Consider the following 25303-nt stretch of genomic DNA (forward strand, 5'->3'; position numbering starts at 1 on the left):
AGCTGTCAGAGTTGCTTGCGTCTGCAGAGGTTTCTGCTGCTTTTTTGCTGTTGTTGTTGTTGTTGTCGTTGTTGTTTAGCTGTGCCCTGTCCCCAAAGGTGGAGTCTACAGAGACTGGCAGGCCTCCTTGAACTGCTGTGAGCTCCACCCAGTTTGATCTTCCTAGGGCTTTGTTTACCCACTTAAGCCTCAGCAATGGCGGGCGCCCCTCCCCCAGCCTGGCTGCTGCCTTGCGGTTAGATCGCAGACTGCTGTGCTAGTAATGAGGAAGGCTCTGTGGGCGTGGGACCCTCCCGGCCAGGTGTGGGATATAATCTCCTGGTGTGCCCGTTTGCTTAAAGCGCAGTATTGGGGTGGGAGTTACCCGATTTTCCAGGTGTTGTGTGTCTCAGTTCCCCTGGCTAGGAAAAGGGATTCCCTTCCCCCTTGCGCTTACCAGGTGAGGCGATGCCTTGCCCTGCTTCAGCTCTCGCTGGTCGGGCTGCAACAGCTGACCAGCACCGATTGTCCGGCACTCCCTAGTGAGATGAACCCAGTACCTCAGTTGATAATGCAGAAATCACCTGTCTTCTGTGTCAGTCGCGCTGGGAGCTGGAGACTGGAGCTGTTCCTATTTGGCCATCTTGCTGCGCCCCCCCTCGAATTTTTTAAAATGCTGATTATGATCCACTAAATTGGTTTTATGACCTTATACTGGGTTGCAACCCTCAGTTTGAAACATGATTTCTTTAAGTTAGGTTGCTTCTCAAAAATAATTTTAGGCTAGCTACTATTAAAAATTTTGGTGCTATAATTTGATGACTTCCTGTTTTGTGTGTGTATTGGCAGGGCCAGTGAGGCATGTCTCTTGATGTCCTCACTGGTACAAATTGATAGTCTCTAGAGTGACTCCTGCCAGATCAGGAAGTGGTAGGTAATACGAAGACATGATTGACAGAAATATAATTTGGTTCTGGTCCTCAACAGTATCTTTTTTCCCTCCTTATTTAGCAACCTTCTCCCCAGAAGATTGTAGACTGCAGTTCTCAGACACTAGGGCACAAGAAAAACTGTAAACAATATGGGATGAGTTTAGCTTAATAACCCGCCTCCACCCGCTTATATCTCACACATTAAATAGTTAAAAATGCTCCATTTTTAAGTGAGATATTTTTGACTAAAAAACTTTAAATGTCCTGAAACAAATTGCTGTATTTTATTTGTCTGTTTCTAATCACATCAAAAAGGCCAAACAATCAAAATATAGCATGAATGCTGCTAAAATTTGGAATGTTTTTCTTGCTGATGCTGTTTACTATTGAACCTTCCTAGGCTTCCACACACTCACTTATAAAACAAGCAGATTGATTCCCAACCCTGTAGGGTTCCACACGTTAGGATCAGAAGCTATTTTCAATATTCAGAAAACCTGATGTAAGTTATTTTGTTAGTCTTTATTTTTTATTATGTGTCTTTGGTTGAAAATTGACATTTATTTAGATGACATTTATTTAGATTTATAGATAAAATCAGTATTCAAAGATCATAGGAAGAGAGGGGAATTGTGAAAGGGAGAGGTTCTTCATGGTAAAAACATTGCTAATCCCTAACCTGGAAGTCTCTTAGGTCTCTTCTGTCACTAGACAAGGTATCAATCTTGAAGTCTATACCATTAGAAACCTTCTTTTTTGTGGTAACCAGTAATGTCTTTTTCCAGTGGACAACTGATCCAACTGATCACTTCACTTTTTTCAAACCAGTTTGCCTTTTCTCTTTCTTAAAAATACTTAGCTTCTAAACAGTGTTTATGTGCCTAATGTTAAAAAAAAAAGTCAGAATATATGTGTTGCTTCTAATATTTCACAAAACATTCAAGCCTCTTTTATTGGCTGGAATTTTGAAATAGCTAAGTGCTTTTTCTTTGTTTTTGAATAATTTCATTTTTTTTTCTGGCTGCCTTTTTTTGACTTCAGTGACATTGGGAAGTCACAGCAGTGTTAATATGCTGTCTCTTTCTTTACTAAAAAGGATAGGAGGGAGAGAGGGAAGAAGGAAGGTAATTGCATTGGTGTTTTATTAGTAGGAAAATTATAATAGAAACAGACTTATTTCTTGCCTGTAAAATATGTTCTTGATTCATATAAATGCAAGACCAATTAGATAATAGTTACTAAGAGCTATTCTTATTACATAGTTATTCCTGTTATTCCTGTAATCCTTTTACAATGTCTTGCTGTATGTTTTTTTCATTATTGATTTATATTGTTTTTATACAAAAGGAATTTGAGGCACTGTATATTGTTATACCACTAAATGTGTGCAATTAATAATTAGAATCTTTTACACTGAAATAGTAAATGTTCATTTTACAAATGATACATGTGTCTAGTATGCATGTATTTAAACTATGACTTAATGACTGGTTTTGTTCTTTGCTCGTGTGTGTGTTAAAATGTGGATTAAGTAGGTATTTTTAATGAGAGTGGTCATAGGTTGGTATATTGTTTTAAATTCCCATGTCTTAACATGTCTTCCTGCGTCATGAGTCTCTTGAGTTCATTACAGTAGAATCAGTTACTTAAGAACTGTTTAAAGGAGTAGGGAGGGTAGTAGGGGAAGTGAAATTAAAGCAGCCACTCTTGCTTGCTTTCTTGTTAATACATCTAAAGGAAATTACAATTACAATATTTGTATTGTCCACAATAAATTTTCCTTTCTTTATTCTGTTAAAAAAAAGTGTTTGATAAGCCTCTATTAAAAACAAGCCATGTGAAAACCAGACTCATTTTCTTTCTCTCCTTTTTTTCTCTCAGTCTCATTTTCTTTCTCTCCTTCCTTCGTTCTGTGTCTCTCCTATTTTTCTTTTTTTCTTTCTGAGACTGAAAGAAAGGATGAGGAATGTCTATGGTCATGAGTAACACAGTTTCCAAATGGCATCTTCACAAACACACACAATATCATGTAAATTAATTTTTTAAAAAAATCGTAGGTCACAACCCAATAAATTGGTCAGAAAATTAAAATACAATCACGTGTCACTTAATGACAGGGATAATTCTGAGAAATACGTCATGAGGTGATTTCATTTTGGGAACATCATGTGTACTTACACAAACATAGATGGTCTATCCTGTTACACATGTAGCCTATATAATATAGCCTGTTGCTCCTAGGCTATAAAACTGTCCAGCATGTTACTACAGAGAATACTGTAGGCAATTGTAAAACAATGGTAAGTATTTATTTATCTAAACATAGAAAAGGTACAGTAAAAATAAAGTATTATATCTACGGGGCTCCTGTTGTACATGCTGTCAGTTGTTGACCAGAATGTTGTTCTGTGGCGCTACGACTGTACGTGGGTCATTGCAGGCATGTTTTTAAAAATATAGATAGAATATAGTAGAATAGAAAATATCAGAGTGTTATTTACTAAATACATCTGTTGTGTTTATTTACAAATTGTATGTATTTTTTAAAGTTTATGTGCAATATGACATTTAGTATTTTACAGTTATGCAGAGTACTGTGAAAACTGACATGAAGAAGCATTGACTTTACTTGGAGGAAGAAGGCAGGATTGAGGAAAAGCCTTTAGAAGAAGTGAAATTTAAATTGGGTCTTTGAAAATGTGTAGGCATTGGCCAAATGCTCTTAAGGGAGGTTGTTTGGGGATGGCTATAGGGGGAGGTGGAATTTGGTGCTTCAGAGCAAGGGAAAAAAATCTATCCAGATGAATAGTGGCCTTAAAGTACATGACATATTTGGGGATGAAGACAATAACAAATAGTCTTTTGAGGCTGAATTTGTAAGATATCAAGGAGTAAGTTGCTGATTAGAGAGAAAAGTGGAAAAATTAGATGTTTTATTCACATACAGATTTCAGACTTCAGTATCTGAGGTACACAGTTTCAAGTGTGTAGGAATTCCAGATAAAAGCAGTATAAAAAATGCATGTAATGTAACAAGATTAACTATCCTGAATCATCTGTGATGGGTCAACATTCTCATTAACTTACTTTATATTTTGAATAACACTAAGGTCCATAAATTGAATTAGCAAGATAGTAATATTGTAAGACAGGTAAACAAATAATAAAAATACTCTAAGACATTAATTTTATTTTAGAAAGAATTATTCTTCAATTGCATAACAACAGCATTGCCATTCTGAAGATAGCTTGTAGTTCTTGAAATAACTTTTTCTAAAAGTAAAAGAACAACGAATTTGGTGAAAGCAAAAGATATTGGTAACCCTTATTCTAGCTCTTTGAGGGATACATTGGTTCTTTGAAAATTCTTGAATGGTTATTGGAAATTTTTATCAAATATTTAGTATGAGAGCCTATGGCATTAACATATTAAAATAATCATATTTGTTCTCATATTCAGGGTCACTTGATTTACTGGCATAAGTAGAAATTGTAGTTTATTGGCAAAATAGTCTATTTTCATCAATATTTATAAAATTGCTTAGAAGTATTGTGTGTAATATTTTTTCAGATAGCTTCTAAGTTGTTAGGACATAAATACTTAAGTTGTTTGAACCTGACTACTTAATAAATAGAAGCATTAGGTATTCTTTTGGCCTAGAAGCATCATGAAAATATTACTGAGACACAAAGTACACCATGAACCAAGAAACAACCTAGAAGTTCTACATTGTTTTTGATCTTGAGGATAAGACAGACACATTTGCAATAGAAATGTTTAACATATGTAAAAAGAGCCATAAGATTCATTCATTCATTCATTCACTTATTTATTTATTTTGAGGTTGAGTCTTGCTTTGTCGCCCAGGCTGGAGTGCAGTGGTGCAATCTCAGCTCACTGCAACCTCTGCCTCCCGGGTTCAAGCAATTCTCTGCCTCAGCCTCCTGAGTAGCTGGGATTACAGGCGCCCACCACCACGCCCGGCTAATTTTTTTGTATTTTTAGTAGAGACGAAGTTTCACCATCTTGACTAGGCTGGTCTTGAACTCCAGACCTCGTGATCCACCCACCTCGGCCTCCCAAAGTGTTGGGATTACAGGCGTGAGCCACTGCGCCTGGCCTCATTTTTATAAGTGTATTTGTAGATATTCATCGTAGAGCAAAGTATACACTTTCATACACACACACACACACACACACCCTTTTCCAGATTCTGTGCAATCCCATGTGTTTGAGCTTTCTGGCGATCTGGCTCTAGAAAACCGAAGTGTCATTACAAAATAGATTGGGATACTTGGTGTCAAAAGCAGTATTTCTTATTCTTTTTAAACCTATACCCCTTTGATAGATATGAAAATCTCATACCATAGCTGTAGTAATATTGAATATGATTTTTTCAAACTACATATGCTTTATATTCCCCTACCCCCACCCAGGGATTTTCATAGACTCCTCTACATAGTTATGCCCTTAAGGAAGAGAATCATTACTTTAAAGAAAGTAGCAAAACACACCTGAAATGTTGATTTCTTCTCCATTTCTATTTGGGAATGTAGGTTACTAGAGAGAACTTTTACCTATTTATTCATTTATTCAACAAACATGGATCGAGTATACTATATGCAAGCTCTTTATGGTACAAAGATAATGATGGTAGGCCACACAAAAACTTGTATGAGAATGTTAATAGCAGCATTATTTATATAGTTTAAAAAACTAGAAACAATTCGAATGTCTGCAGACTGAAGAATATTTAAACAAAATATATATTCACACAATGAAATACTATTTGGCAATAAAAGGAGTTCAGTATAACAGACTTACATTATGGTACAAAATGGATGAACGTCAAAATTATCATGCTAAGTAAAAGAACCCAGACAAACACAAAAGATTACATATTGTGTGATTCTTTTATATGGAATGTTCAGAAAAGGCAATTCAACAGAAATGGAATACAGATCAGTGTTTGCCTGGGGTAGGGGCTGGAAGTGGGGATTGAGAGCTAATGGCCATGATGGAAGTATATGAGGTGACAGAAATGTTGTTCTAAAATTGGGTTTTTATGATGATTGCACAACTTTATAAATTTACTAAAAGTCAGTGAATTGCATGTTTACAGTAGATGAATCCTGTGGTAGGTAAGTTATACCTCAAACATTATTTAAAATAAATTTTCATTATGAAAAAAGATAAAGATTTTAGAACTGTTACCTTTGGAGTTCAATCAGTCAGTGAAGCAGACATAAACGAAGAATTATATGTAGTGTGCTTTGGCTGCATGTATGTGGTCCCAAAAGAGCCCTAAGGTGGGAGTTTCATTTATGACTGAGAGAGTTGTTAAATATGAAAAACTTTATATAGAAAACAGTGTTTGAGATTAGCCTTGCAAAATAAGTAAGGAGTTTTCCAGATGGAGAGGCATTTGTGTCTTGACTTATTGTTGGCACACAGGAAGTAACAGTCCTCTTTCTTTTCATTTTTGGGCTTCTTACATTTTTAATATGCATGTAATGAGAAGTGTAAATGTATTGACAGTTCTGACTAAGGACGCTAAACAATTAGCAAATTTATATACTAATCTTTTAACAATTAAAGTTAAGCAATCTTATTACATGTGATATTCTGTCTTCTGGCTAATTTACCTGAGGTTTTTAGTCAGCAGAATAATTTATAGTTGCCCTTAGATAAATCCTTGTATTATTTCATTTTATGTTTGTGTGCGTATTGTGTGTAATATTTTTTCAGATAACTTCTAAGTCATTAGGACATAAATACTTAAGTTGTTTGAACCTGACTACTTAATAAATAGAAGCATTAGTTATTTCTTTTGGACTAGACAGATGAAAATATTACTGGAACACTAAGGGCATCGTGAACCAAGAAAGCACCAAGAAGTTCTATACTGTTTTTGATCTTAAGGATGATAAGACAAACATATTTACAATAGAAATGCTTAACATGTGTAAAAGAAGCCCTGAGATTCATTTTCTGTTGACTTCAGTAAGAGATTTTAAAATATGTGAATTGTTCTGTTTTTTACAATAGGGAAGACTAGAAAGAAATCCAATAATCTCTTCGAAACACTAAAGTGACACATAAAATATACAAAATTATCAGGAAAATAATAAAAATATGTATCTAATATGATTAAAAACATAAAGGAGAGCACAAAAACCATAAACAAAGAAATCATTAAAATTGACTAGGCATATTTTTTAAACGACCAATTAGATCTTTTACAAATGCAAATATAATCATGGTAATTAGTACCTTAATAGATCAATTAAACTGTAGATTAGGTAGAGTTAAAGGGACAATTTATAAACTGGAAGATAGAGCTGAAAATTTACTCAGAATGCAACATAAAATTGATAAAGAGAAGAAAATATGAGAGATGTAAGAGACAAAGTAAAAAGATCAAGGGGTTATAATTGGTATCTTTATTTTCCCATGACCCGTTCCATATTTCCTTTGCCCTCAGCCAGAACCCCAACTGGTTATTGGGTGACATGACCTAGACTTTAATTCGTAAAGGATCTAAATCTCAATAGTTCTTTTATTAATTACTGTAGGTTTTTTTTTGTTTTTGAGACATAGTCTCACTCTGTCACCCAGGCTGGAGTGTGTGGTGCCACAATCTCAGCTCACTGCACCCTCCACCTCCTGGGTTCAAGTGATTCTCACGCCTCAGCCTTCTGAGCACCTGGGATCACAGGCGTGCACCACCACACCCGGCTAATTTTTGTAATCTTTGTAGAGACGGGATTTTACCATGTTGGTCAGGCTGGTCTCGAACTCCTGGCCTCAAGTGATCCACCTGCCTCAGTCTCCCAGAGTGTTGGGATTACAGGCGTGAGCCACCATGCCCGGCCTGTTGTAGTTTTCCATTAACATATGTTATTGGTCATGGAAGTAATCGAAGGTGTTCCAAAGTCTCCTGGGTTCCATACCTTGTTGCTCCTATTATGTTTCAGCAATTCACCTTTCCCTTGGTAATCAGGATCAGTCACTTTTAGCCAGTAAACCCCTTCTTTGTCTATTGTTTCATAGTACAAAGAACCCAAAATGGCCAGGTGGCAGTTGCATCTTCCAATTCAGAGGAACCATTGTTGTATTCCTCTGATGGAAGCATTTTCCCCTTGAGAACTGACCAACAGTCAGAGTTTAAGTCGTAGATTGGGAAGCAAAAATTATGTGAGTGGATTATTATAGTATTGAGAGGAGCCACTCCTACTTCTACCCCTTGATTCCTAGACTGGATATTTTGGTTATGGTGGAGACATATGGCCTCGTTATTGTATCCTGTAAGACAGAACCCCATCCTTTCAGAGTCTTGTCTCCCAACTTTTCTGTTAGGCCGTTGATTAGCTTTTCTATTAGGCCATCTATTTCTGGGTATATAATAAAAGACTATTTTATTCCATGGCTATGAGCCCATTGCTTTTACTATTGTTGCTGTGAAATGAGTTCCTTGATCAGAAGCAAGGCTGTATATAATACCATGATAGTGGATAAAGCATTTGAGGAGATGGTGGTGCTAGAGAAGCATTATAGGTAGGGAAGGTACATCCATATCAAGAATGCTTTTATTCCAGGGAGGACAAATCTCTGTCCCCTGCCCAATAGAAGACATCCAACACAATCAACCTGCCAGTAGGTAGCTGGCCAGTCCCAAGGAATAATGGTAACATGTCTGGGGTTCAGTGCTAGTCTCTGCTGCCTGGTGAGTAGCTGCATTATCAGATGCGTAGCTGCATGCCAGGTGCTAGAGGTTGTATCGATTTTCCTCAGTGAAAATACCATATCCAGAATAGCAACTGCCATCACAGAGACCACCTAGTTTACACCAATCCAGTTATTTGCCAAGATTCATCAAACTTCCGTGTAAACAAATGAGTTGAGAGAGGATGTGGTAGATATCCTATCCCTTTGTCTTTAAAGTCTGTGATTGTTGTACTAATTTCTGCAGTTCTATCTTGATAGGAAAAGTTCCAGGAACTGTCACAGCCCTTCCTTTCATCATGTTTCTTACCCGTGGGTCAGAATCACTGGAGAGTCTACCAGCAGCCTAGTAGTTCTATTCTAATTATACATCTTGGAACTGAAAAAGGAATCATAGGATGAATCTGTGGACCAACTGGGTCTTCTGTGAGTCTAATCTGGGCTGATATTTCATGTGCCACCTGAATATCATAAGTGTATAGTTTGATTGCTAAACCACAGTGATGCCTGGAGTCTCCAGAAGTTTGCCACTCCTAAGGAAAACACTCCTAGGGAAAAAGATTCAAAGTATGAGAGGGACTTGAAATGAGCAAGTTTCTCCATAGTTGACTTTGAAGATAGAGTTAAGAGTAGTCTCGAGGAGCTAAAAGCAGACCACAGATGAGAGACAGCAAGGAAACGGGAACCTCACTCTTAAAACTACAAAGAACTGAATTCTGCCACAACCAAGTGAGCTTGAATGTGAGCTTGAGAAAGCAGCCTAGCTAACACCTTGCGTTTAGCCTTAGGAGAGCCTGACAGAGAACCTAGCCACATCATCCTTGGACTTCTAACCTACAAAACTGTGAGCTAATAAATGGGGTTTCTTTAAGACACTATGTATGTGATAATTTGTTATACAACAATACAAAGCTAATATACAAAAGCCAGTGACTAGTAATCTTTGCAAAGTCTGGATATTTCCCTTTCCCCAGTGCACAGTCACTCTAGTAAAAAGACATGAGGCCCTCTGAGGAAGGATTAGAGGAAGATCTACAGTATATACTTGTGACAGTGCTGCAGGAACAACCCGAAAGCAAGGCCAGCTTCCACTTCAGTCAGGGGTCTCTGGGTTTTTGAACTAGCATAGGTCTGGAAGCTAGTGAGAGGTAGTGACTCTCTCTTATAGTGACTAATATCAAGTATTTGGCCACCAGACCTGGAGTTTTTTTCTGTTACGTCAGTCAAGCAATATTCTAGTAGGTTGCCCATTTCTGTCTTTCCTGGGGATAACCATGACGAATTAACCACAGCCAAAATCTCAGCGGGCAAAAACATCTGTCCTCTTGCCTTTTATGGTAAATGTATCCACTTTGTTTTGATAGTTAAGTGCTGCCCTCTGGCCCTTCTGTTCCAAGGATCATTGAGTGTGCATTGCAATTAGGGAACCCATCTCAGTGGATACATCTCTCATAGCCATTCCTGGCCTTCAATGGAGAGTAAACATAGAACTTTTTAAGGATGCAGGTGCTCTTCTCACTAACGTAATTCTGGATGTCTTAATGAAGGGATTATTTTCTGGGCCCCCTCAGGAGGATGTGATTGGTGTTGGAGAGGCGTAAGAGTGGTCCCTAGGAGCTAAAAGCAGGTCCCAGATGGGTTGACCCACATAGATGGATGAAATTTATTTGTAAAGAGGAATGGAAACATGATTTTGGTTTTGAATGCAATCTTAGATCATAGGAAATACAAGAAGATATAAATAGATTATAAAAGTTAAGAAAATGAAGGTCATGTAAAGGATTAAGAATAGAGATGAATCTTGGAAACATCCTATAGAAGGAAATTCTCTAGGAGAAAGAGTGAATCATGAAGCAGTGCCAGACAGGACAAAAATACTAAAGGTTAGTTAAAGACAACAGCAAGACAGTATAGCAGTAGATAAAGCAAGGAACGGGAGAACTATGATAAAGAATAAGTTGTAAATAATTCTTTGTTATTATTATATAATTTTTATCATTATTTATTGAGTGCTATGTCCCTTGGCATTTCTTTTTTTTTTTCTTTTGAGATGGTATCTCGCTCTGTCACCCAGGCTGGAGTGCAGGGTCGCGATCTCGGCTCACTGTAACCTCCGCTCACTGCAACCTCCGCCTCGCGAATTCAAGCAATTCTCCTGCCTCAGCCTACCAAGTAGCTGGGATTATAGGAGTGCACCACCACACCTGGCTAATATTGTATTTTTAGTAGAGACGGGATTTCACTATGTTGACCAGGCTGGTCTCGAAATCCTGACCTCAGGTGATCCGCCTGCCTCAGCCTCCCCAAGTGCTGGGATTACAGGCATGAGCCATCGCACCCTTCCGGTCCCTTGGCATTTCTATGCTTCATTTAATCTTTGCAACCACTTTATGAGGGACTTGGTATTTCCATTTCATATGAAAGTTGTAGAAGAGTTATAAAAAAAAGAAAACTCACTAAAATCATACAGCTAGTTAATGAGGCAAGAATTTGAACCCAAATCTTCCTGGTTCCAGTGAACTAAATTGTGACCTTGGAAGAAAAATTATAGAGTACTGTTTTTAAATGTATGTGTAACACAAACACATATATTCAGATGTACCTAATATTTTTAACACATAGCTTGCAAGTCTTAATCTCTTATAATACCTGTCTTAGGGAAATAATGAAGGATAGTGGGAAATACAGGAGATTAAAAATCTAAAGCCCAAATTCTAACCCTGTTTCTGACCTGAACTGTATAACCAGAAGCATTTCTTAATGGCTTTTTAAAATTGAGATATTTCTATACCATAAAATTTGCCTCCTTAAAGTTTGTAATTCCATGGTTTTTCGTATATTCACAAGGTTGTACGCCCATCACTACCAATTCTGGAACATTTTCATCATCCTAAAGACATATCTCGTACCCATTAGCAATCACTTCCCATTCGCCTTCCGCTCAGCCCATGGCAAGCATTAATCTTCTTTCCATCTGTGTGGATTTCGTGATTCTGGACATTTCATATTAATGGAATCATACGGTATTGGGTGTTTTGTGTCTGATTTCTTTCACTTAATGTTTTCAAGGTTCATCCATGTCATAGCGTGAATTAGCACTTCATTCTTTTTTAATGGCTGATTCTATTGTGTGTTTATATGCACACACATGCATGCACACCACATTTTGTTTATTTGTTCCTCAGTTGATGGACATTTGGATTGTTTCCACTTTCTGGCTATTATAAATGCAAGTTAGTGTGTGTATGCAAGTTTTCTTGTGAACATATGTTTTCACCTCTCTTAGGTATATGCCTAGGAATGGAATTGCTGAATCATATGTTTAACCTTTCAAGAACTGCCAGCTTTCTTCCAAATACCAGAGAGGCTGCATTTTCACTCTTAGTGGCTCTTTACATTTTATTTATTCATTTTGTAAAAAGAAAGGCACATGAGGTTTTGTAGGGGGTAAAATGAAAGGAGTGTGTTACACAAAAATATTTTTTCCTATCGAGTTCTAAATATTACAAGTAGCAGTTTTTTTTCCTAGAAATTCTAGGGGAACAAATGGGAATTATTATTAAAAATTCAGAAGTCAGTAGGAACTTTTTTATCTTACTGATTTGACAATTCTGTTTTATTTCTTATAGAGAAGCTCGCAGAGGCTCAGCGCAGGTTTGCTACACTTCAGAACGAGCTTCAGTCATCGCTGGATGCGCAGAAAGAAAGCACTGGTGTAACTACGCTGCGACAACGCAGAAAGCCAGTCTTCCACTTGTCCCATGAGGAACGTGTCCAACATAGAAATATTAAAGACCTTAAACTGGCCTTCAGCGAGTTCTACCTCAGTCTCATCCTGCTGCAGAACTATCAGGTACTTAGATTCTTACCCTAGAAAATGGCACTTTCAAGTAAATGAGAAATTTCAATAAATGGAAATACCCTAAAGTATTGCTAGTGGATCAGTTCCAAAAAGGAAAATCCTTAACATGTTATTATTCTTGGGGTTCCTACTGGCTAAAAGCCATGTGTCAGAGGCGATAAAACTGTGTTAACAAGACTTCTAATTTTGAAGATTCATGTTCTAAAAACTTTTGTATAATATTTAGGGGTAGCCCACAACTCAGGGACTAACAGTTTGCTTCCTGTTTTTAGAGGCAGCTCTGATAGTCATGAATAGAAATAATATGTCTCTCCAGCCACAGCCACTGTTGGCTATGTAAGGGCTTTTTTTTTTTCTTTTTTGAAATAGAGTCTCACTGTGTCACTCAGGCTGGAGTACAATGGCATGATCTCGGCTCACTGCAACCTCTGCCTCCTGGGTTCAAGTAGTTCTCCTACCTCAGCCTCCTGAGTAGCTGGGATTACAAATGCTCGCCACTGTCCCCGGCTAATTTTTGTATTTTTAGTAGAGATGGGGTTTCACCATGTTGACCAGGCTGGTCTTGAACTCCTGACCTAAAGTGATCCGCTTGCCTTGGCCTCCCAAGCTTTGGGATTACTGGCATGAGCCAATACTCCTGGCCCGTATGGGCTTTTATAGTCCTCCTAACCAATAGCAAAATTTCTACAAAAGCTATCAGATAGGTAATTTTTCTGCAGCTGACACTAATAAAACAAAGACCCTGACTTTTCAACTTGCAGCTGAAAGAATCCTTCCAGTCTTCCTGTCCATGGGCTGCAATAAAATCGTATTTTTAAAAGTTATTGAGAAAAGCATCTCCCTGATCTTTAAAGAGACCTTATGCACTATTTTTTTTTTCATTTTATTCTTGTGATTATTACTTATAGTGAGTGGTTAGGATCATCACAGGATGGTATACCATGTTAAAACTAAAGATTATGTGACAAAAGTATTACCTGGAGTGTTAGAATTTTTAAATAAAAAGTAATTAAAGTCCCATATCTGCAGTAACCTTAAATTGCTAATGCATGTGCTTATTTTTATCATTTTCTTCTATAATTCTACTTTGTTCTTTAGTGATTTAATATTTTATCATTTGAAGACAAACCTAGTAAGAAAACAATTTAGTAGAAAAATAATTACATATGTTTATATAGTGATAAATTCCTTTGCTTTGAGATTTGTTCATTGCTTTATAATTTAAAAAACAAAAAATGTATTTCCTCTTTCCTATAATGGTATAACAACGTTACCATATCATAGTTCATAAATTATGTTTGTGTGTTACATGGAAAAATCTTTGTTAAATTTCATTGTATTAACTTTCCTAGCAACTTTTGTTTGGGGTCATTATAAAATGCTCCTTGGGAAAACAAAAGTAATAGTTAATTATGAAAGTTCTGCTTTATCTTCTATTCTTTGGGGGTCATCTATTCTGTAAGAATACATTTATTTTGAGAATGAAGGAGAAAGGAAGATTGATTAAAAGCTATCTCTAAGTCATGATGTATGTATGCACCCCACACAGATTTTAAGATCATACATTAAAGCATGAGGGAAAAATATGTAAACAAATAAGTAAGGAAAGCCTATTTTGGAGTGAGTGCACAATATTTTACTGTTAGGAACATGTAATCAGCAAATTTGGGAGACCTCTGGTTTAAAGATCTAACCTTGCAATTTGAGTTTTCAGCTTTTTTGCATGCTGGGCAAAGAACAGCAGAATTTGAGATGATGAAAGTGTAGTATTTTGTTATTGTAGAAATTGGGGAAAAGTAGGGACTTCTACCCATTATAAACTGAACCCTGTACGTATGATCACTGCTTTGTTTCTACTTACTCTTCTTAGCACTCCCATATGCAAACTGAGAATGGGTGGAAGGAACATGAAAGTGAAGAGCACTGGGTGATCTTCCATTTTCCTTACTGGAACATGCGTGACTGCATGGCAGGGAGAGATGTGTACTCCTGTACCAGTCCTTCAGAAAACAAAGAACTAAATAAATGTGTTCATTGCATGGCAAATGCAAAACATTTTCTGAAGATAATTCTTTTGACCAAAGCAGCAAAATAATAGAAATTAGCTATTTTGAAAATAAATATACACAGAAAACAGGAAATAAAAACATTTTGAGCTTAGGACTTTCATTAATTTACTTGGAAGAGAAATAATAGTGTTCATAGTTCAGGGTTTCTTTGTGTTACTAATAGCATACTACCTTGAAATGAATAAAAGAAATAAAAAAGAAGAGTCATCCTTTTAGTAGTAGATGCTTTTATGAAAGCTTTGCCATTTCCTTGAGTACTCAATCCTTGTCCAGCCAGCTCTGTCAGTGCTTAGTGCTTATTCTTTTTCATCTTTTTTGATGGTAGTAGAAATTATAATTGTGTTTCTCATTTCTTTCTGTAGAATCTGAATTTTACAGGGTTTCGAAAAATCCTTAAAAAGCATGACAAGATCCTGGAAACATCTCGTGGAGCAGATTGGCGAGTGGCTCATGTAGAAGTGGCCCCATTTTATACTTGCAAGAAAATCAACCAGCTTATCTCTGAAACTGAGGTACAATAATCTCGTTTATTTACCACATATTTTCAGTTACATGCTTTATTTTTAGGGAAGCAACTCCTTATTTCTGTTATTTTGTAACTAGTTGCTAACTTTGAATATATATGCCTTACTTGTGATTTTTTTTTTCATTTTCTTTTATCAGTATACATTCACCAAAAAGTTGTCAGAATATCATATATATAAATGGTGCAGAATTATTTGTGCATCACTCAAGTTTAGTATAACGTAACCAAAATGTAATACTTTGTCTTTCTAGGCTGTAGTGACCAATGAACTTGAAGATGGTGACAGACAAAAGGCTATGAAGCGTTTACGTGTGCCCCCTTTGGGAGCTGCTCAGGTTAGCATTTGGTTCCAGCAGTTCGTTTGGTTTCACCTATTAATAATCAACATGATATTTAGCTGGCCCCATTACCTTAAAAAAATTTTCAGCCAAAGTTTATAAGTAGTTGCTACTTTTCTTATTTTAGTTTTTAAAATATTATATGCTATATTTTACTTCATTCTGAATTATAATGTCTTCCACCTTTCTCTTCTCATACTGTACTTTTCTCTTGTTTATTCTTACTGACATGTTAACTTGTTGGTATCATCAAATGATTAAGATGTGACTTAAAAAAAATGATCTGATGGGTTCAGATGTGCTAGATTGCTATATAGCTTCATCCAAAATGCAGCAGTTACTCCAGAAGAGCATTTATTAAATGATATCTACACAGTAGTTATAAAAAAAGAAAGCATTTATTAAGTGATGTCTTCTGTGTCATAAAAGAAGTCTCAATAAATATAGAAGGATTTAAGTCATACAAAGTATATTTTCAGGCAACAGTGGAATAGAAATCAATAACAGAAAGAGCTTCCATAACCTAATGAAAGGCATCTATTAAAAAAAAATAAAACCTCTACAGTTATTATCATACTCAATGATGAACACTGCATGCTTTTTCCCTAAGACGTGGCCCAAAAAAGGGTATTCACTTTTAACACCTGTATTCAACATCGTGCTGGAGATTATAGCCAGTATGGTAAGGGAAGAAAAAGAAATGAAAGTCATTCAGGGTAGAAAGGAAGAAGTAAAACCAGTGGGGTTTTGCCAGCGACTTGATGATCTATATAGAAAATCTAGTGAATCTATAGAACAGCTACTAGAACTAATAAATGAGTTTAGCAAGGTCACCAAATATAAGACCAATATGTAAAATCATTTGTCTAGATACTTGCAAGAACAATAAAAAAAGTTTTGAAACATTTTTGAATGGAAATCAAAAAATGTTAAAGCAATGTTATTTATAATATAATCAAAATATACAATGCTTAGTAATAATTCTGACAAAAGATGTGTAAGGCCTTTACATTGAAAACAACAAAACACTGCTGAGCAAAATTAAAGACTTGAATGAGAGAGATCCTGTGTTCATGGGTATCTTGCACAAACCCAGTATTTTAAAGACACATGGTTTCTTCCTCAGGTGATCTATAGATATAATACAGTCCAGCTCAGAAATCTCAGAAGACTTTTTTTTTTTTGTAAAATTGGTAAGCAGATTTAAAATTTTATTTGGAAGCCAGGCACAATGGCTCATGCCTGTAATCTCAGAACTTTGGGAGGCTGAGGCAGGTGGATCACTTGAGGCCAGGAGTTCAATACTAGCCTGGCCAACATGATGAAACCCCATCTCGACTAAAATACAAAAATTAGCTGGGTTTGGTGGCACATGCCTGTAATCCCAGCTACTTGAGAGACTGAAGTACTAGAATCACTTGAACCCAGGAGGTGGAGGTTGCAGTGAGCTGAGATTGCACTGAGTGACAGAGCAAGACTCTGTCTCAAAAAAAAAAAAAAGTATATGGAAAGGCAGAGAACCTAGAATAGCCAAAGCAACTTTGGAACATAAATTGAAGGATTAACATTATCTTATGAAAGCTTATTAAAGCTACAGTAATCAAGAGAGTGTGGTAGTAATGTCATGGTAGGCAAATAGATCAATGGACCAGAATAGAGTGTCCAAAAATAGAGTAGCATATTACAGACAACAGATATTTGATACAGATATAAAGCAGATTAGTGGAGAAAGATAGCATTTTCAACTAATGATACTGAAACAGTTGAATTCCATATACGAAAAAAAAAAAATGAACTTTCATCCATTCTTCACACCATAAAGTTCTAAATGTACCATAGATCTAAATGAAAACTGAAAACTGCAGATTTCTAGAAGAAAATATGGAAGAAAGTCCTAATAACGTTGAGTTATGCAAAGATTTCTTAGAAGTGATACCAAAAGCACCTCATCAAAGTTAAAAACGTATGCTCTCCAAAAGACACATAAGAGAATGAAAAGCAAAGCAAGAGACTAGCAGAAAATATTTATAAAACATATCTGTTAAAGGACTTATATTTAGAATATGTAAAGAACTCCAGTACTCAATAGAAGGAAAACAATCAAAATGGGCAGAAGACCTGAACAGTTCTTCACAGATGTACAGGTGGCAAATTAGCATGTGACGAAATGCTCAGTATCATTAGGCATTATGGAAATACCAGTTAAAATCACAGTAAGATAATACATTCTCTGTTAGGTGACTAAAAACGACTAATCATACTAAATGATGGAGGAGTAGGAACTCTCTTTTCTAATACGCTGTGGTGGAATATAAAATGTATAATGAATAAACACATTTGAAAACAGTTTGGAAGTTTCTTAAAAGTACATCTACCATATGATCTAACTGTTACACTCCTAGGTATTTACCCAAGACAAATGCAAATATATGTTCATATAAAGACTTCAACACAAATGTTCATAGCATCTAAACAACCTAAATGTCTATCAGTAGGTGAATGGATAAACAATTTGTGGTATGTCCATACAATGAAATACTACTCAGCAATAAAAAGCAACAATCTATTGATAAATGTAACAACGTGGATAAACCTCAGATTAATTATATGTAGAGAAAGAAAGCATTAAAAAAAAGTGCCTACTGTATGATATCATTAACCTAAGACTCCAGGAAAAATGCAAACTAATAAATAGTGACAGAAAGCAGATCAGTGGTTGCTTGTGGATAGAGTGAGGTAGGGTAGGCTGGGAGGAAAGGATTACAAAGGCACATGGGAAATTCTTGGGAGTCATGGATATGTTCTTTGTCTTGATTATGCTGATGGTTTTGTAGATGTTTATACAGTATCAAAACTTATCAAATCATACATTTTAAATATATACAGTTTATTGTATATCAATTTAGGCAGTAAAGCAGTTTTTAAAAATCCTAAGCATATTATTGTCAAACTGCTTGTAAATAAAGAGAAGAATCTTAAAAGCATCCAGGGAGCAAAGACACAAATTCTATACTTTAAGTATGTGCAATTTATTTATGTCAGTTGTTTTTGAATAAACATTTTAAAATTGGTTTCAAAAAATTAGGGTGTTTAAGAATGCCTGTAGATATGGTAAGCTAAAGAAAACATAGAAATGGTTATCTCTGGTGAGGAGGGAAGGTTTTGGGATCAGGGAGGAATAGGGACTTCAAAGTTAATGGAAATGTTCAGCTTCTAAATATGGATAATAGTTATAGGTTTGCTTTATTATTATTTGGTATCCTATGGATACCAAAATCCATGGATGCTCAAGTCCGTTATAAAATGGCATAGTATTGCATATAACCTGTACACATCCTCTTACATACTTTAAATGATCTCTGGGTTACTTATAAGACCTAATATAGTGTAAATGCTGTGTAAATAGTTGTTAATACTCAACGTTTTTATTTGTATTACTTTTTCTTGTTGTTTTGTTATTTTTTACTGGTTTTTGTTCCTGAATATTTTCAATCCACAGTTGGTTGATTCCTCGAATGTAGAATCCACATACTATAATTTAAGCCTAAGATTGTAATCTTGCTTATTTCATGACACAGATTTCTATTAAAAAAAAACTCAATTAATTGGCAACTTGAATAGTATTATAGTATGATGAAGGTTGATTCTCTGGTTCCGATTTATAAAAATTTAGAACATAAAATATTATTTTCATAGTAGAATGTTGAGACTCACTCTACTATTTTATTACAGCATATTAGTAAATACAATCAGTGTTTTGTCCTATACTCAAAATGCTGTTTTTCTGTCCACAGCCTGCACCAGCATGGACTACTTTTAGAGTTGGCCTATTTTGTGGAATATTCATTGTACTGAATATTACCCTTGTGCTTGCCGGTAAGTAGTTTAAATTTTGAATTAATTTATTCTTACCAATATGCCTGTGTCATATTCTGCCCCTCTGTAAGGAATTATGCATGCAACTACCAAAGCTACTGAAAGATAAATCTATTAGGGCTAAGTTTTTTGTCCTTATAAATGTGTGGGGTTTTTTTAGCTGTTTGTTTTGTTGGAGTTTTTCCCCATGTGAGGATGGTTATTCTCTAAAACATTGCTTGTTTATGACCTCTTTTTCTTCATCATTTTCTAGTTTCTGTATATAACTTCCATATAATTTTTTAGAGTTTATCAAAAACCTTGGCTCTCTTGATCATGGATGAGGATAAATAATGTTACCAAAGTCATTCACAAAGCTCTTTCACTTTGCTTATTGGAGACCCTCTCACATCGTTTTCAAAATCTATTTAAAATTACTTTGCTTATAGTGTTAAGAAGCTTGGTTGTATAATTTCCTATTATAGAAGTAAAAACAATTAGAAAGAGGTAGGAAGGATTCCTAGGAGCAGCTGCACTCCCAACATCAAGAAATGATATAACAGCAAAGAAGCATAATCTTACTAAATCTCCCCAAAGAATTTGACACACCCCACAGTAGCATTTGACATAATCAGTCACCACTTCTTGAAACACTCTGTTTGATTGTTTTTTCTGGAGAAACCATACTCTGCTGGTTTTCCTGTTAAATTTTACTGGCAGTTTGTTCCCAATCTCCTTTGCTAGCTATACTTTTCTTTGTGACATCAAAATGTTGGGGTATAGTGCTGGGCTGAATCCTTCAATCTCCTCTGTCTATATTTGTTTCCTATCTAGGCAATCTTATTCAAGCCTATGGCTATAAATACTGTCTATATGCTAATGCCTCCCAAATATATGTTTTCTCTTCTGAAAGATGTCTACTTGGCTTGTTGGATTTGTCTAGTAGATATCTCAAACTTACACAGACAAAAGATCCCTTGATTTTTACCCCCAAATATGCTCTTCTGTCTGGCATCACCTTTCATCCATTTCCCAGTCCAAAATCTTTTAGTTTCTCTTTCCCTTCATATTTAATCTTTAGTCCATCAGCAAATCTTGTTGGTCTGTCTTCAAAATATGTTCTAAATGTGTTTACTTCTCACCACCTTGGCCAGTGCCACTCTTGTCTAAGCAGCCATTTCTTTTTTTTTTTTTTTTTTGACATGAAGTCTCGCACTGTCGCCCGGGCTGGGATGCAATGGTCCGATCTCGGCTCACTGTAACCTCCGCCTCCTGGGTTCACGTGATTCTTCTGCCTCAGCATCCTGAATAACTAGGCTTACAGGCACACACCACCACACCTGCCTAATTTTTTGTATTTTTAGTAGAGACGGGGTTTCACTATGTTGGCCACTGGTCTTGAACTCCTGACCTTGTTATCCACCCACTTCAGCCTCCCAAAGTGCTGGGGTTACAGGCATGATCTGCTGCGCCTGGCCAGCAGCCATTTCTTGTTTAGTATATAGCATCCTTCTGGACTCGGGTCTCCTTGCATCTACTCTTGCCTCCTTATAGCCACTAGTGTCTTTCCCCTCCTCCCCCAATGGAAGTTAGATCATGTCACTCTCCTATTCAAAATTCATTCATGGCTACTCTTAAAATAAAATTTGAACTCCTTACCATTGCCTACAAGAACCTACAGGATCTCACCTCTGTGGGCCTTTCCGATATTATATTCTGTCATCTTCCCCCACACTCAGCTTCACTTTTATTTCCAACCACACTTGTGCTAGTATTTCTTAGATGCATCAAGCTCATTCTAATCTAAGAGACTTTGCAGTTGCCTAAAGAGCTCTTCCCCAAGATGTCTATCTAGCTTATTTCATCACTTCATATAGGTCTGTATTCAAATGCTATATTAGTAGGGTGTTCCCTGATCACCCAACCCTAAACTAATCTATTCTGTCCCTTTAGCCTACGTTAGTTTTCTTCTGAGTATATATACTTACCTGACATTATATATTTATATTTCTTGTGATCTGTTTTCCCACTGGAATATATATTTTCTTGATGCCTGGGCTTTTTTGTCTCTCCTATATCTCTAGCACCTAGAACACTGCTTAGACCATAGTAGGGGCTCAAAAAGTATTGGGGAAGTTTGAATGGCTGGAAGAGAAAGAGAAAGATGAAATTAAATGATATTCAGAAAACACATGCACAAACAGCAGAAAAACAGACATAAATCTTAAACCTTCTTATAGTCAAGGACTTTTAAGGGCAGATAACCTTGGTATACCTAAGGGTCTATGTAATTGAGCTCATAATAACTGAATCATTAATAAAGGCCTAAATTTTGTTCAGTGAAGTCTGCAAAGAAATATTAGGTTGGTGCAAAAGTTGCCATTACTTTTAATGGAAAAAACTGCAATTACTTTTGCATCAACCTGTATGATTTAGAAATAGATGTTATTATTTGAATATCCATAATATTCCATTTCAGACTTTTAGTAATCATAATAATGCCCAAATAAGGAAGCTTTATGTCACTGTCATACTTACTGTTCTTGATTGCAGGGACTATGTATTGTTGCATTTTAAGTTCCCAACACATTGTCCAGGTTTATAGCAGATATTCAAGAGATAATTTACTGAACTAATTATTCCTCATAAACATTCTGCTTAAGACTATCAATTGTATATTAAGAAATGATAACCTACATTGTAATGGCTTTTAGAGAGCATATGAATTTTACCTATTAACAGTGTGCTTTCATTTGTATTGTTAGAGTTCTTTCTACCAGTTACTAAAAATCAACTCTAATAGTTATTGTCAACCCTGAGTTTATGATGTAGTGTTGCTCTAATTTATGATCATATTTTGATCTGGTTCTATTTCCTTAAGTGAATACAGTCTACTTATGTAGAATACATGAAAATAATACAACTGAAAAACTCAGATCTTTGTTACCAAGCTAGCTGTAGTGGAAGGAACAAAAGGTCTGCCTGGGTTTCAGTTTCAGCTCCACTGTTAGTTGTTTTGGTTTTAAGGACATCATTTAACTTCCCTGAAACAGTTCCCTCATCTGTTAAATGAGTTTAACACCTTAAATTTGCAGGGTTCTTTAGAGTTCATTCATTCATTCAACAAGTAAATTTTATGTGTCTAAAGGTTATGCTTGATGCCCACAAGTCTTAAGTAAGAGAATCCCTTTCCTTATGAAATGTATTATGCCGGGGAGATTAAGGCATATATTAAAGCAATATACTGCAAGATAGGAGGTGTTAAATATTCTAAGCAGTTCAAAGAGACAAGTGATTACTTTTAAATGAGAGCATCAGGGAAGACTTCATGGGAGAGATGACGTTTATGCTAGACAATGGTGGAATGAAAGCCATTTCAAGAGAAGGAGAAAGATGAGCAAAGAGATTTAGTTGGCCTGGGGTGGGGATGGAGTGTAGAATGAGGGAGTGAGTTATGAAGGAGAGAAGTGATAAATGGGCCAGAGTGGGGAATATTAGATGAGAAGGGTGAAAATGTAGCTTGAGGCCAGCTCATAGGGATCAGATAAGAAGTGTAAGTAAAACATGTTTGTAGTTGCAAAGTGCTATGTCAATATAAGGTATAGATGGTGGGGAATGTTCTTTCTGTAGAAAATGCCTTAGTCATTTGTAGGTGGAATTTTTTTTTTTGTTTAATTTTCAAGATGAGCATGGTGGTATTATCATTAAAAAAAGACATAAGAAAAAAATAAATTTTTCCATTCTTTTTATGTGAATTAATTGAAAGTTTTACAATTTGAGGTTTTTTTCTTTAGTATGTACAGACTATGTTTTTATAAGACATTCTGATTTGTTTTTTATGTGTGCGGTGTATGCATTTAGTGTTATGCATTATGTTGTCTCACCTCAGAACCTTTCTTTGTTTGATCTTTGTGCGTGTCATAGCGGGGAGGGTAAATATAGTTAAAGCCAGCTGTCTATCCTTTTTTATCTCCCAGTGGGTGCTTGAGAGATAACAGTGTTGAGAGTCAAAGAGAAACACAGTTGTAGTATGCATGTACAAGCACGATTCTTTTTTTCAAACACTCACATTAAAAAAAAATGTGCATAATTGCTGTGGTTTTTCAGGGGGATGTGACCTAGTGTTTAATAATTTCTCTGAAAATCACATATTTCAGATTTTAATTTCATGAAGATGAAAAGTTGACTATTTAGATTTTTTTTCAAACTTGTTTCTTTTGCAAGTTCCTACTAACATATATAACTTAATTTGGTACAATAACAGTATACCATATTTCACTTAGTGGTTTGATCATTTACAGTGAGTATAAGGTGTGAAATAGGCACTGGTACACTAGTGGTAAGAGTACTCATTGTTGCTATCTCTTTGGAGGATAATTTGGCAGTGTGTGTAAAAATTTTAAGCCTAATTACATTGATTAAGCAGTTTTGTTTCTAGAAATTTATCCTACAAACATACTTGTACATGGTTGCAAAGACATGTATGCCAGGAGGATAGTCATTGCCGTTTTGTTTATAGTAGAAAAATCCTAGAAACCACTCAAATATTCATAAATTGATAGCTCTTTAAATTATATTACCTCTATACGGTGGAATACCATGGAGATAATGAAATGAACGAGGTAGTGGTGGGAGTGAAAATGGACACAGCACTTTGGAGAAGTTTTTGGCAACAGGAATCGGTTTTGTGGAAGACAATTTTTTCACTGGGCCGGCGGGTAGCAGGGGGAATGGTTTCAAGATGAAACCCTTCCACCTCTGATCATCAATCATTAGTAGAGATCCCTCCCATGTGCAGCTGACAATAGGGTTCGTGCTCCTATGGGAATCTAATGCCCATTATCTAACAGGAGGCGGAGCTCAGGCGGTAAAGCTCTCACCAGCCGCTCACCTCCTGCTGTGTGGCCTGGTTCCTGACAGAGCACAGACCAGTATTGGTCCATGGCCTGGAGATTGGAAACCCCTGTACTAACCTATGACCCAGTTCTAATAGAAATGCTTACATATGTCCACCAAAAGACATGTATGAGAACACTTAAGTAATATTGTTTGTAATAGTATCCAGTCATGCACGATGTAACAATGTCTTGGTCAGCAGCAGACTGCAGATATGAAGGTAGTCCCATAAGATTATAATGGAGCTGAAAAATTCCTATTGCATAATGGAGTAGGAATCATAGCCGTCATAGCATAACACATTACTCACATGCTTGTGGCGATGTTGGTGTAAACAAACCTATTGCACTGCCAGCCACATAAAAGTTTAGCACTTAAAATTAATATGCATAATACTTGATCATAATAAATATTACCGATTTATGTATATACTATACTATACTTTTTATTATTTTAGAGTGAACTCCTCCTACTTATTCATAAAAGAGTTAACTGTAAAACAGCCTCAGGCAGGTCCTTCAGGAGGTGTTCCAGAAAAAGGCATTAGTAGAATAGGAGATGACAGCTCCCTGTGTGTTATTGCCCCTGAAGACCTTCCAGTGGGACAAAATGTGGAGTTGGAAGACAGTGATATTGGTGATTCTGATCCTGTGTAGGCCTAGGCTAATATGTGTGTTAATGCCTTAGTTTTTAACAAAGTTTAAAAAGTAAAAATAAAAATGTAAAAGTAGGAAAAAGTTTATAAATAAGGATATAAAGAAAAAATATGTCTGTTTTGTTATACAGTGTGTCCATGTTTTAGGCTAGGTATTATTACAGAAGTTAAAAGGCTTAAAAATTTTTTAAGTTTATAAAGTTAAAAAGTTACAGTGAGCTAAGGTTAATTTATTATTGAAGAAAGAAAAAAAAATTTTTTTAATTCAGTGTAGCCTAAGTGTGCAGTGTATATAAAGTCCACAGTAGTATAAATTAATGTCCTAGGTCTTCACATTTACTCGCCACTCACTCACTGACTCACCCAGAGCAACTTCCAGTCCTATAGCTCCATTCATTCTAAGTACCCTATACAGGTGTATCATTTTTTAAATCTTTTATACTGTATTTTTACTGTGTCTTTTCT

General features: G+C 36.0%; 1 protein-coding gene across 2 annotated transcripts in view; it reads left to right on the plus strand.

Moving 5' to 3' along the window:
• XPR1 (xenotropic and polytropic retrovirus receptor 1) overlaps positions 1-25303 on the plus strand; it is a 261486-nt gene that overhangs the window by 170135 nt on the left and 66048 nt on the right. For both annotated transcript variants that reach the window (XM_012002625.1, XM_012002626.1), the window contains exons 4-7: positions 12267-12490; positions 14931-15080; positions 15346-15429; positions 19227-19308. In XM_012002625.1, the coding sequence (XP_011858015.1) occupies positions 12267-12490; positions 14931-15080; positions 15346-15429; positions 19227-19308 (540 nt within the window). The remainder of the gene's footprint in view (positions 1-12266; positions 12491-14930; positions 15081-15345; positions 15430-19226; positions 19309-25303) is intronic.

Source organism: Mandrillus leucophaeus, unplaced genomic scaffold (genome assembly GCF_000951045.1).
Source record: "Mandrillus leucophaeus isolate KB7577 unplaced genomic scaffold, Mleu.le_1.0 Scaffold691, whole genome shotgun sequence".
In the NCBI taxonomy this organism is placed as follows: domain Eukaryota; kingdom Metazoa; phylum Chordata; class Mammalia; order Primates; family Cercopithecidae; genus Mandrillus; species Mandrillus leucophaeus.